Here is a 13,293-nt window from a genome sequence, read left to right on the forward strand (position 1 = left end):
AAATGGGGAGTCCAGATTTTGGAGAGATCCCGTGACTTTAGGAGGCAGAGACTGCAAGATGCACACCTTGCACTCCAGAGGCTGCAGCCTTGACAGTAACTTGGGCTTCTCCATTGCCCGCATTACCACCATGGCCACCACCTGGCACAGCCAGGAAGGGATGTGTGAGGAGAAGCCTTCCAGCTTTAGGGACAATTCCAGCTCCTTGGCCCGTGCCTGTTGCTCAGAGCAGCTGCATCCCAGTGATCTGCTGGCTTTTGCAGAGTCCCTGATAATCTGTTTTATCAGGACTGAAATGGAAAGCAAGCCCTTGGGTTGTGACACAGTTCCCTAAGCTCAGCAGTGGAAGCCAAAAATGTACAAGAGCTAAAGGTGAATGTATGAAGGAGATGGAAGAGCATTTAAAGCCAACCCATGGGCTCCCATAGGGAGTTCCAAAAAGTGAGCAGCCATTCCTCACCTTCTGTGGGGCTCCTTTTGAGGAGAAGATGGTCATTCCTCCATCACAGCCAGCCACACAATCCTAGGATGTTTTGGGCTGGAAGAGACCTTAAGGGTTATCTTGTCCAAACCTCCCTGCAATGAGCAGGGACATCTTCAACTAGATCAGCCTGCTCAGAGCCCTGTCCAGCCTGACCTTGGATCTTTCCAGGAGTGGAGCATCCCTGTTTTAGGAAGATGAGCTGCAGTGCCAGCACAGCTGGATCCTTAGCTCTTCAGTTCATTCTGGGTGCAGGAATGTCCCCGTGATGTTGTGTCAAACACATCCTTATCCATGAGCCCTCGGAGATCCTGAGGGAAAACTCTGGGTGCCCCATGTGCAGGAGGCTCCAGAGCACCGGCTCTGGGTTCCACTGACACCATTGCCTTGGGTTTGCATCCCCTTCCATACCACAAGCAATGGTGGATAAAGCCCGTGTTCATTATAACAACAAGATGAAATTTCACGAAATTAAATGAAATTTTGAAACTCCATTTCAAGAAAGGAAATGAAATGAAAATTAATGTAATGAAATTTCAAACTTTCATGAAACTGAGTGAAATTTTGAAATTTCATGAAATGAAACTAGCATAGTGAAATAAAATTTAATTGAATGAAATAAAATGAAACGATGAAATCTTGATGAAATTAAACGTTAACAATTCAATAATAAACAATTAAACAATGTCAAAATTCCATGACAAGAAATGAAATGTCAAAATTTCTCTCATTTAATGAAATCTCATTGAATGAAATGGAGTGGAATGAAGTGAAATAAGTATTATCTTATATGACGGGTCACGATGCGCACTGAAGTTCCCCACAAGCCCTGACAGATGGTTTGTATGGACTTGTTTTTCCGCGCATCGCTCCCCGCGCACCTTTATGGCCGCGCTCGCTTCCCGTAGCGCCGCGCGCGCCGCCGCACCGCCCGCCCTCTCGCGAGACCGGGGTGCGGAGCCCTTATAAAGGCTGCGCGCGGCGCGGGCGGCCCTTCCGGCCCGGCGCGTGGACAAGATGGTGGGTACGGAGGTCTCGGGCCTTGCCGCGCATCCCGCGGGCATCGCCGCCATCCCGGCCTCGGCCGCCGCGCGGCCCCGCGCCCGCCGCCCCCGGCACCTGCGGGACGCCGTGCGGGGCTCATTTCGGGGCGCGGGCGAGGCGCTGCGCGGGGAGGCCGGGCGGGTTCGTGCGGTGCCGGGCGGGGTTCGGGTGGAGCGGGCGGTTGTGGGGGCATTTGGGGATCGTTTTTGTGGGAAGGGGGGCAGCTTTTGTGTCTGGAGAGCTCCTGTGGTTATGGCCTTTTTAGGGCTTTAAACTTCGCTTAGGGTAGCTCGTGACAAGTATTTTTGTTTTAAATAAAACCACATATCCTTTTAGTTCCGTGTATAGCTGCACGGTATTTTTCTTTAATTTGCGTGTGAGATTGGATGGGTAAATCTTTCTTTGGGCTGAGAGTTCTCCGGATGGAACCCTGTCTTTACATGGTTGCAGAGGGAAGGTTGCAAGGGTGGTCCTCGAGGAGAACAAATAACTGGAAAAGATAGTGGAAAAAATACCAAAATGTCTTCGGAAGAAATACTGAATGATTGACTCAGAGGTGGATGTTGAGGTGCTGCTTTACTGCAGTTTTGCAAACTGAAATTGTTTCTGTAATGCTTGTTTTGGTACCAATTCATTGAAGAATGTGAAGTTGTCTGTGCTGCATTTTCATTTCCATTTTTCATGGGCTGAAATTCTGGTGGCACGCTGTTGCCAAATCACAGCTGAGGTTCCCTGGCTAGGGTGGGACTTGGTGCCATCTTAGAATAAGCTCGGAAGGGGCATTACAGAAGTCAGAAGTACATAGTTATTGCATGGGGATTACATTCCTGTAACCTGATGGAATTCAGAAGCCCCGTGACTGATAATGGGAATTTTTAGAACATGAAATGTCTTGGATACATGTAATATTCATGATCTCAGGCAAGGACAGAGTTGGCTTTGGCCCTCAAGTGGGCCTAAGCAAGTCTGTAGCAAGCCCTAAGTGTCGGTTTTCTCTCCGCAGTCTCACCGCAAGTTCTCGGCCCCGAGGCACGGCTCCCTGGGCTTCCTGCCCCGCAAGCGCAGCAGCAGGCACAGGGGCAAGGTCAAGAGCTTTCCCAAAGATGACCCCAGCAAGCCTGTCCATCTCACCGCCTTCCTGGGGTACAAAGCTGGCATGACCCACATTGTCCGGGAGGTGGACAGACCTGGATCTAGTACGTATCAATGTTGCCCTTGAAACAGGAGGTGGGTTTGGTCAGGAATGGTGGCAAGTTTTGCATGGCATTAAATTATGACTTCAGAGTTGGTTGCTTTACCCTGCATCATCTCTGTGAAAAGAACTTGAGTCATTTAACCTTTCACATGGAGGACTTGGGAGTGAGAAAAAACAGGTGGTGTTAGAAGAGTTCCTGCTGGAATTAATTGTGCTGCATTTCTGTTTCCATCCAGAGGTGAACAAGAAGGAGGTGGTGGAGGCAGTCACTATTATAGAGACTCCTCCCATGGTCATCGTGGGTATTGTGGGATACGTGCAGACTCCTCGTGGTCTCCGTAGCTTCAAGACCGTCTTTGCTGAGCACATCAGCGATGAGTGCAAGCGCCGCTTCTACAAGAACTGGTGAGAGAGCAGGGCCTTGACTGGTCTCAGGTCGTGGTTCATATTTTTTACTGCTGGGTTGCAATGATCCTAGCACAGCTTTTTAGCAGTTAGTGTTTAGGTTTGATGAAATGGCTCCGTGAGGGTGGCAGCGTAACTTTAGGTAGTGCCCTTCTTGGTGTGGGTGTGGTGGCTTTGGGTTTGGCCTGGGAGCTCCTTAACAGGCTACACGTGATGATACTTCGACGGGCGGACATAAGGAAATCGCCTCTGGCGCTTGTTGTTGAGTGTCGAGTCCTGACTGTAGCCCTGTTTTCTCAGGAAAGGGGAAGACAAGTGTCACTTGAGATTGCTGTTCCAGGCACTGTTGTTGTGATTGAAAGGGTGCGTTTGCCCGAGTGTGGCTCCAGCGTGTCTGGAGCTTCCAGCCTGTTTATGAACTTGGCAGGCTGAAAAGACGTCAGAGTGGAGCAATAAAGTTCTCAAGGGTGTTTTAGTAACGACCTTGCTGTTGGCCAGACAAGGGGGGGAAGTTAGGTTATTTTCAAGCAGATCACAGTCACCTCACAATTGCTTTGAAAATCTGTTTTTATTCTGTTATTGTTTGACATCTTCTTACAGTCTTTTGTTTTCTGTAGTGTGAATGTTAATGTGCTTTGGAATTCATGGCAGCTCCGCTCAGCTTTGGCAATTTTGCCACTGTCTGATGAGCTCCAGGCTCCGCTTGCCAGTGGAAAAGAGTCATTAGAAGCTGGCAATGAGCCAAAGCCAACTGAGGTGGCAACTCCTTCCGCTCACCCCACTTCCTTGGGGATTGATGAAGGGCTTAGCCAAACCTTGTCTCTGCTCTGCTCCTGAAGGCACAAGTCCAAGAAGAAGGCCTTCACCAAATACTGCAAGAAGTGGCAAGATGAGGAGGGCAAAAAGCAGCTGGAAAAAGATTTCAATAGCATGAAGAAGTACTGCCAGGTTATTAGAGTCATGGCTCACACTCAGGTAAGTGTCTATGAGTTCATTTATTCTGGAAACCTCTGAGAGAGCAGGCTTCTCCATCTCTGTAGAGAGATTTCTGCCGTCCCCTGCAGCTTGATGCTGTTCATTCAGCACATTACAGATTCATTTTCTGCAGAGCTGTGCTCACAGGATATTTGAGGAGCCTTGGCAACCTCTGGCTCATTTTGAAGGAGTGTCTGAAAGAGACTGAGCTGTAGTAGGAACTTTCTGGGCTCAGTCATTTGCTAATTCTGTGTAGATTTGGACTCTTATTTCAGCTACAAATAAAACCAGACTGCACATTGAACTCAGGGGTTTGTGTGCTCAGCATCATTTCAGGCTGCATTTTGTTGGGATTGCAAGCACTCAGACTTCAGTGGCTTCTCTTGCTCAGCTGCAGGGGGAGTTCTGCTGAGTGATGTGGTGTCTCCCCAGCTGTCAGTGTTCTGTCTAACTTGGGAGATGCATTAAATTTTCAGTTGGCTCTAAGTGCAATAAGATGGCTAACTTTACTAGAATTAGTTTCCTACAGTAAAGGTAGTGTTGCAGCTTCTATTGATACTCTTACTGCTTCCCTCTACTAAATAAAGCAGAAGTATCTGTAAATGAGATCCAACCCAAAGTGGCCTTAAGTGTGGCAGGCTTTATCAAAGGATCAGAACCGTTTGGGTTGGAAGGGGCCTTAAGAATCCTCCAGTTCCAACCCCCATGCTATGGGCAGGGACACTTTTCCCTAGACCAGGTCCCTGTCCAACCTGACTGAACACTTGTAGGGGTGGGGCATCCAGAGCTTTTCTGGGCAGCCTGTGCCAGTGACTCACGACCCTCATAATAAAAATAATCCTCCTTAGATTCGATTTAAATCCACCCTCTTAGAGTTTAAAACTATCGCCTCTTGTCTCTTGTTCTTCTTCAGTGGAATTTGGCTGATGGCTGTGGGTTTACAGAACTCTGTGTTCCTGTGTGTGGTTTATAACTTCTTTAAGTTTTACATTTTGGAAAAGGATACTAGAAAAATAGATTAGGCCAGGGCTAAAAGGATGCAGGGTCCATTTGAGAAGAGCAGGAGCTGAATGTCATGCTTTCTGTGTTCTAGATGCGCTTGCTCCCCCTGAGACAGAAGAAGTCTCACCTGATGGAGATCCAGGTCAATGGTGGCACTGTTGCTGAGAAAGTGGATTGGGCCCGGGAGAAGCTGGAACAGCAAGTGCCTGTGTCAACAGTCTTTGGCCAGGATGAGATGATAGATGTCATTGGAGTCACCAAGGGCAAGGGATATAAAGGTAAACACATGGAAGTCCTTCTCTTTGTGATAGGATACAGTTTATAATGAGATCCTGGCCTTGAGTTTTCTCAAATGCATGTGCCAAGAGCTGGGTAGGTAAATCCATACTGCTGTCACAGTTCAATGATGAGACCATGGAATGAGCGCTGGGCACAGCGCCTGACATCCATGAGGAGTCATTCCATGCTGCCTTCCTTCTGAGAACACAGCCCAGGGACAGCCAGGGAGGAAGCTTCACCAGGAAATGTTAATTCCTGGGCCTGTGCTTCCCTTTGTTGCCTGAGGGGACTGCAGCTTAAAAGACACAGAAGCTTAAACTGGTTGAAGACCCTGGTGACATCTCAGCTTGACAGCAGGCTGCTTTGGTCCCTTGCAGGTGTCACCAGCCGCTGGCACACCAAGAAGCTGCCGCGCAAGACTCACCGGGGCCTGCGCAAGGTGGCCTGCATTGGTGCCTGGCATCCTGCCCGCGTGGCCTTCTCCGTGGCCCGGGCGGGCCAGAAGGGCTACCACCACCGCACTGAGATCAACAAGAAGGTTGGTGTCTCTCAGCTGCTGGGGAAGGACGAGAGCTGCCTGATGTCACTTGCTCTGTGACAGTGAACAGAGTGGGGTGCTCTGCTTGGGCTGTTCCGGTCTGTTAGAATGTTGTCTTAGGGACAGTGGTCATGGTTATGGTTGCTTATGTTGGATAACTAAAATTCTTGCATGGCCATGTGTTTTCTAAGTGTAGTAGACTCTTTCCTCTGAGGTTATGTAAAATTCTGTACATTTTATCTGATGACAGGCTCTTCTGCCTTTTGCTAAGTAGACTTCCTTTGTTTTTAGATTTACAAGATTGGCCAGGGTTACCAAATCAAGGATGGAAAGCTGATCAAAAACAATGCATCAACTGATTATGACTTGTCTGACAAGAGCATTAACCCTCTGGTGAGTTGCTGCAGCTGTGCCAAGTGTCTGCTTGTGACCTGCAATCTTAAAGAGGCAAATGGGCTTGGTTTAAGTCACAAAATGATTGAATGAAGAGCTCTTGAAATAAGTCAGCTGCTGTTGGAGGCGGTGGTGGTGTTTAGTCATCCTCAGTATTGATTTGTATAACATGGAAATTGCATTTGTTACGTGGCAGTAGGACAGAGATGTTGCAAACCTTGAATGGTACTTGTACAAAGCACAACTTAGCAAGAGGAACTTTTGCTTTTTTGTCAGCCTCTTCTGCTGTTCTTAATAAAAGCCCTATAGCAAAAACTAAATGGCTGCAGCAAGAAACTTGACCAGTGAAAGGCAATACTGGAAACAGGATTTCAGTGGATGTGGGAATGGCCAAGGCCCAGAAGTGGTGTGGATCTGTAGGCAGATGTGGTCCTGCTGGGTACAGAGCACTGACTGTTCTCTCCTTGCCTCAGGGAGGCTTTGTCCACTACGGTGAGGTGACCAATGACTTCATCATGGTGAAGGGCTGTGTTGTGGGGACCAAGAAGAGGGTCCTGACCCTGCGCAAGGTGAGTAGTGCTACCTGCTGTCACGTGGGCTGGAGCAGTTCAAAGGGAGCTGTGCTGCCTCTGGTGCAGATGGTGTGTGCTGTTCTGGGGAATCAAGTGGCTTGCTAGAAAGATCAAGCCTTCTACACAAACCCCCCTCATAGTAATGCCTTTGGGACTGGCACAAAGTCATTTCTGCAGGTAGCTCTGTCCAGGCTTTTTGTAGTGATGGTTTAGGCTTGAGAATTCTTGTGACCAGAAGGACACTGGCAGTGAGGGGCTCGTGCTGCAGGGAGCTGACCAATCTCCAGCCTGGGGAGGACAGAGGTGCAGCATAGATGGCTTATGGTCACGTGTTGATTGCACATGGTAGCAGCTGAGTTCTGAGATCAGAGGGATCAAGGAGGCATTAGCCACAGAGGTGACAAGAAGTAGCCAGTGTACTGGAGGCTAAAAGGCTGCTGCTGCTGCATACTCACCTGGCATCTCTCTTTTCAGTCCCTGCTTGTGCAGACCAAGCGCCGGGCCCTGGAGAAGATTGACTTGAAGTTCATTGACACAACCTCCAAATTTGGTCATGGCCGCTTCCAGACAGCTGAGGAGAAGAAGGCTTTCATGGTAAGGGCTCTTCCTGGCACATTTATTGTGTTCTTTGAGCTCATGGCAGCTGATGGCTTTTGGGCTGTCATGTGGCCCAGGTTCCTGTGAAACAGAAACTTCAGTTGGGAGGCCTCCTCCTGCCAGCTTGGTTATAACTGCAGAGGGCCTGGGGTCCCACTTCCCCTGGGACAGCTCTTGGTGTCGGAGGGTTTGCTGTGTTTGGGCACAAGTTGTTGAAGCACAGAAATAAGCACTGCTCCATTTCCTCTAAGAGCAGCTCACGAGGAGGGTGCTCACAGTGGTGGCATTCCCAGTTTGTCACTTGCTGGAGAAGGCAGCTGGGAGTGCTGTGAGGGAGGCCCTGGCAGGAGCTTGGGGCCGAGCAGCAGCTTCCCCACCAGGTGGCACCAGCATTGCTGCTCAGACATAGCCAGAGTCTGCCAGTGTGGCTGTGCCACTTTCAGCTTTCCCCAAAACCTCTGGGAATGGGACATGGGGTTTCCAGTGGGTTGCAACATGGAGAGCTTTTTTTGCCTTGATTTCTTTATCTCTTAAGTCTTCATATTTCTTTATGAGATGTTGTGTCTTCTGTGCCGATTGGTGTTTACATAGCTTGTTTTTTGTGGTTTTTTTTCAGGGACCACTCAAGAAGGATCGCATTGCAAAGGAGGAGGCAGCCTAACAGGTGGAATGGTCCTGTGCCCTGTGTGCTCTCAGACCAAAAAATAAATATTTTAAAGAAATTAATTTTGCCTCTTTGTGTATACATCAGTGTGTCAGGCCTGGTACTCTGACTCTAGGTTCTACATGTGGCTCAAACCAAAGAAGCACATAAAGTTTTAGCTCATGAGCTAACCTTATAGCAGTGTTGCTCTAGAGAAAATGAAGCTGCTATAATAGTGCTGGTTTTGCAGAGCAAGGACTGTGGGTCAGAGCAAGGCATCTCTGATTGTGTGAAATAGTAAAGCAGCAGGGGCCCTAAATGTGATTGCAGTTGCTGAGGTATCAGTCCATCTGTCAGTCCTCAGCTGGGTGGACAAAGAGCTTTGAGTCAAACGGGTTTTGAAATAAACCAGACACTTCAAAGCACTAAATTATAGGTAGCTGGTTGTTGCCATGGAAACCTTCCAGTGTCTGTGGTAGGGGCTGCCGCCTGCACACTTTGTAAATGCAGTTTGTTGCTGTCCCTGAGAGCAGCAGAAAAGCAGCAGGTGGTGTGAAATGTCCCAGGCTCAGAACAGCTGGATTTTTCTGAATGCAAGCAGTTTCCCTGCTGGAAGGTGACCGGAAGCAGGCCTGCCTGGGTGGGGAGGGGGATGATCTGTATCCCACCCTCTGAGGAGGCAGAAGATCTGTGAGTGCCGCTGGTGTTGTGTTACTGCCCGACCTAAAATACCCTGCTGGCTCCCGGGGAGGTGTTTGGTGTGTCCTTCACTGACCATAATTGGAGACACGGCCGCAGTTGGGCCTATAACTCCAGACCTTCACACCAAAGTGCAGCATGGCCCTGAAACAGACCTGGCTTGGCCCTATTTGCTCTTATCTGAAGTGCGGAAAGGTGGGAATGTTGAGTTTTTTCCTGTGGTGGTGCATGAGAGCCCTGTAAGAGTTAAAAGGTGGCAAGAAGGAGGAAAAACATTTACCTTGTTTCCCTAGAAACCAGACCGGGTGAGTGAAAGAGCTGCCTGGCTCACTGTCAGCCTCATTTAACACATGAACCTGCTGGCTGATTTCAGCCAAGTGAAATAAGAGAGGTCTCACCTGCTAATTTTTTTTCCCCTTGTCACAAGTCTCAAATTGGCAGGTAGGTGGAGAAGATCCATCTTAATTTAATACTTAAATTAGTATTCCTCTGATGTAGAAAAGTGGAATTCCCAACTTCTGTCCATCCTGAGCCTGCAGTTTTATGGGCAGCTCTGAGCAATGAGGCTTTTTCCCCCACCTGTTAGCCTTAGGTGGGCTTTTCCTTTTTTAAGGCTGGTATGTACTAGCTGACTAGGGAAGGCATGGCTCTGAGCCAACCCTGCCTGCTGCTGCCTCCATCTCACCAGTCAGATGCATCCAAGGGAACTGCGATTATGAGGATAAATTGATGTGCTGGGAGTGAGCATCCATGACAAACTATGGACTATCATGATGAAAATCTCTAAAAGCACTTAATTTTACCGTGGCTTGTGGTGGGAGCTCTGGTATGCTGCTGATTTTGAAGTGACAATGATAGCAGAGGGAATTTTTAGTCCAATTGGCACCTAAGTAGGTGGAAGCAGTCCTGGAAGAATGTCATTGTTGAAGATGCTCGGCGTGTGTCTGGCAGGAGGAGTTACTTTGTCTTGGAACCCAGTGCCAGACTTGGGTTTGTTTATTTTTGAAGCGATTGTTACTGACTGATAAAACAGCGGATGGTGGGGGAAAAAGCCCCACAAAAGCTGTTTCCTGGAATCCTGGGGACATCCAACGTCAGGAGGTGGCGCTCCTTCCTCTTAGACACTTGTCGCCGAGGGCTGGCTGGTGGGACTGGCCTGGAGAAAAGCCCTGCTTAGGGGGGCACAGGGCTCTGTGGATCTCTCAGCCCCTCTGAGCGCTCCCCGGAGCCCCAGGATAACGCCGCAGCCTAGGCTGCTTTGCTGGGGAGCTCCTGGGAACCTGGTTTGGAAGGTCCCTGCCAAGCTGTGTGGGTGGGGAGTGAAGCCAAGGGATGCCAAGCTGCCTTTGACAAAGCCTCCCACTCCTAAAACCTGCGTCCACCCTGCAACTCTCATCTCCCAGCCTTCCTGCTCCTGCAAAGCATGGGGACAGTCCCCAGTGCAACAGGCAGCAATTGTTGCAGATCACACATTGGTCCAGCAGCTCCTGAGAGCAAACGTTTTTTGGGTAACTTACATTTATTTTTAATTACTTTGTGTTTTTCTTTTTGGTCCTGTCATCTCATAGCCCACAGCTCCATGAATGCTGTGGTGGTGCTGCTTGCATCTTCCCTGCTCCAAAATGTCCAACAACATCCCAGTCCAGTCAGAAAAGATCCCACACCCTGGTGATGCTCAGGCCAACCCGAGAGCCAAAGGAGGACAGGGACAGCCCTGACCCTGCTGAAATAACACAGAAAGCCGTGGGAACGTGCCCTGTCCCAGCTGGTGGTGGGAGGGCTGTGGCTGGGAAGCGGGACTGGGTTTCACCCCCAGCACCCAGTTCTCCCCAGCTGGCAGCAGTGCAGGGCTGGGACCCCGCTCTCCCGGCTGGGGGGGCTTTTCCAGCAGCATCTGGCCCCAGCCAGCGCTGCTGCCTCTTTTCCTTGCCAAAGATGAAACGAGATGCAGCTGTGATGCTGGAGCGCAGACCTTAGAAGTGTGTAAGGATGCCTGGGGGGGGGTGAAAAAAATGGGTTCAAGTTGGAGGTCTTGGCTCCAGCAGTGAGCTTCACAAGTGGCCCAGCTGACACCCTGCCTTCCCACCCCGGCCCCTGCCTTTGATCCCAGTGACAAGCAGGGAGCTTCAGCTATGCTCGATGGGGGAGAAGGGCTGCCGAAGATGCCCCGGGGGAGGCGCAGCCGGGTTCATGCACGGCGGCAGCTTTTCTGCCAGAGCAGCTCCAGCGGGCTGTCCCGAGGGCGGCGTGCGTTTGATTTGCAGCCCCCCCAGTGTGGGACTTCTTTTGTACCTGACAACTTGCTGGCTTCTCACCAACCCTTAGAAGTGCCTGTGGGACCTGGGGGCATGGATGTGGTGGGGAGTGGTTCCCCACAGAGGCACTCCCAGCGTGGGGCAAGGGGGTGGCAGGCAGCCTTGCTCCAGGACTGCAGCTCCCTGTGCCAAAGCAGAGCCAAAACTGAAGTTTCTGCATTCCCAGGGCCACCAGGGCCTTCTTGCTATGGACATGCAGCACTGCTCCCTGGCTGGGCACGGGACTTATGAGAGCATATGTGAGTTTTGGGAAGTCTTTTCATTCCTTCCCCCAGGATGGTGCTGGGGAATCACATGTTTCTGTGGCCACCGATGGGTGCATGGGGGAAGACTAAACTTATCTTCTACAGGCTCCCAACTTCCCCAGAACTGCATGGGACTGTCCTCCCTTCCTGGTAGGGACAGCTCCTGTGCCAGGGTCCCCTGGATGCCCAGGTGCCACCCAGCTCCCTACAAGCCCCAAAGCACTCTGATGTCAGGCAGCATTCTTAGTAGCGTGTGTGGCATCAAATTCAAACCCAAGGATTGAATCAGGGAAAGACATATACCTAGATCTGGCTTGGAGATCTAAAGGACACCTCTCTGAGACTGTCCACCAGGCTCAGACATCATTTCACACCTAAATGCCACATCACAGGGCTTTTAATGTGTTTTTAAACTTCTTTATTGACACCAGTGGCAGTAGAGACTGAATTGAAGCCAACAGGGGCCGTTGCTGCTGGGCACGGCCGTGCAGGCAGTCAGTGAGAGAAGCTACCCCCACATGTATCATTCCACAGGATAATTCCCCCCTCAGCTTTGTGGCTGGAGCTGTCTGCTGTGCACTCTTGCTCCTCTCTGCCACTGTGTTCAAGGGGTGGATGGAAACCAAAGCTCATTATTCCCCTTGGGAATCAGCCAGCAGCCGGGGCTCTGGCAGGCCAGGTCGGCGAGGAGCTGTTGATGGTGGAGGTATTTATAATCTTTGTTTGGTTCCAGCAAGGCTGGACGCCCACTCCCGCTTCCCTCCATACAATAAGATCAAACAGCTCCGGGACATTTCCTTGCTCCTTGCAGATGAAATTCTTGCATCTGCCGACCTGCTCCACCCTGCCTGGGGCTGCAGCCTCCTCTTTCGCTCGAAGACCTGGAGGGTTGCTGCTGATGTTTATTCGGCCCCTAAAATGGGGATTTGCTCATTTCCCCCACCTCATTCCCCACCATTTTCAGAGCTTATGGGCGAGTGGTACAAGACTAGGACTGTGGCACCTTCCCCACCTCAGCTTCATTCCCTCTCCCACTTCTGAAGGACCTCAGCTGTGTTTGATGGGTCACGTGTGGGCTTTGCCCATGGATGTCACAGCAGCCAGGGTAGGAAAGCAGGAGTATGCTTGCCCATGGCAAGGGCAAGGTGCCTGGCAGAAGTTTGTATCTGTCCCACACATCCATCCTCTTCTTTGATGCCTGGCCCTGGTGACAAGCAGGGGATAAGGACGAGGTTCTAGGAAGACAGTTCACCTGTGCTGGGCAGGTTGTCTGCATTGCAGATGATGAGGATGCAGGGTGTACATCCTTGGTGCTGGAACCTCTTGCTGCTGGCCTCATCCCAGCCCAAGGCTCTCACCATGCAGCTGTGTTGGGGATCTCATCAGACCCTTCCACCAAAGGCCATTTTGTTCTGGGGATCCCTCCCAGGCACTCAGCAATGGGAGACCACCAGCACTGCCTCCACTGCGGCCAGAGATGCAGGAGGGACAGCATGCAGCATCCCTAGGGAGGTGACACTGAACACTGGCAGAGGCTGACTGTCCCCCAGGCTCTGTTTGAGGCAGAGTGGAATCATCCCCTGGCACCCAGCCACTGGCAAATACCAGCCCAGATTCACCTGCCCTCCCTCCAAGAGGGGTTTTCCTGCTGGGCAGGAGCAGGCCCCAGGGATATCAGCCAGCTGATGGAAGCTGTGGCTGACCATACCCCAAGCCATGCTGTGCTGTCCTGTCCATCTCCCAGGGAGGTTTCCATTCCCATCTCCAAGCAGGAGCCTTCCCAGGTGACCCCAGTATTGAGGGCTGCTGGCGTGGCAGAGGAGCCTGGCTGTGGGCAGGAGACACAGCTGCTTTTCATGTCCCCCCTCACAGCATAGCTCATGCTCAATCTTTCAGCAGGTCCCTGTGAT

At 50.8% G+C, this 13,293-nt stretch overlaps 1 protein-coding gene and 1 non-coding gene across 2 annotated transcripts; both read left to right on the forward strand.

Annotated features, from left to right (window-relative positions):
- The first annotated feature begins 1,398 nt into the window (after positions 1 to 1,398).
- RPL3 (ribosomal protein L3) lies at positions 1,399 to 8,207 on the forward strand. The gene is made up of 10 exons (XM_015628759.3): positions 1,399 to 1,501; positions 2,529 to 2,721; positions 2,957 to 3,125; positions 3,965 to 4,100; positions 5,194 to 5,380; positions 5,759 to 5,919; positions 6,211 to 6,312; positions 6,786 to 6,881; positions 7,359 to 7,478; positions 8,098 to 8,207. The coding sequence occupies exons 1-10, from the start codon at positions 1,499 to 1,501 to the stop codon at positions 8,140 to 8,142; spliced, it is 1,212 nt and encodes a 403-aa protein (XP_015484245.1). The 5' UTR covers positions 1,399 to 1,498; the 3' UTR covers positions 8,143 to 8,207.
- On the forward strand, positions 5,498 to 5,590 carry LOC117244505. The gene has a single exon (XR_004497716.1). It is a non-coding gene; the product is annotated as a small nucleolar RNA U83B (small nucleolar RNA).
- Positions 8,208 to 13,293: the final 5,086 nt, after the last annotated feature.

Source organism: Parus major, chromosome 1A (assembly GCF_001522545.3).
Source record: "Parus major isolate Abel chromosome 1A, Parus_major1.1, whole genome shotgun sequence".
In the NCBI taxonomy this organism is placed as follows: Eukaryota; Metazoa; Chordata; class Aves; order Passeriformes; family Paridae; genus Parus; species Parus major.

Bases quoted from the DNA above. Each gene is read 5' to 3' on its own strand.
- RPL3 (XM_015628759.3), top strand. The intron at 3,126-3,964 runs GTGAGAGAGCAG...CTGCTCCTGAAG, and splicing joins CGCCGCTTCTACAAGAACTG to GCACAAGTCCAAGAAGAAGG. The intron at 6,313-6,785 runs GTGAGTTGCTGC...TCCTTGCCTCAG, and splicing joins ACAAGAGCATTAACCCTCTG to GGAGGCTTTGTCCACTACGG.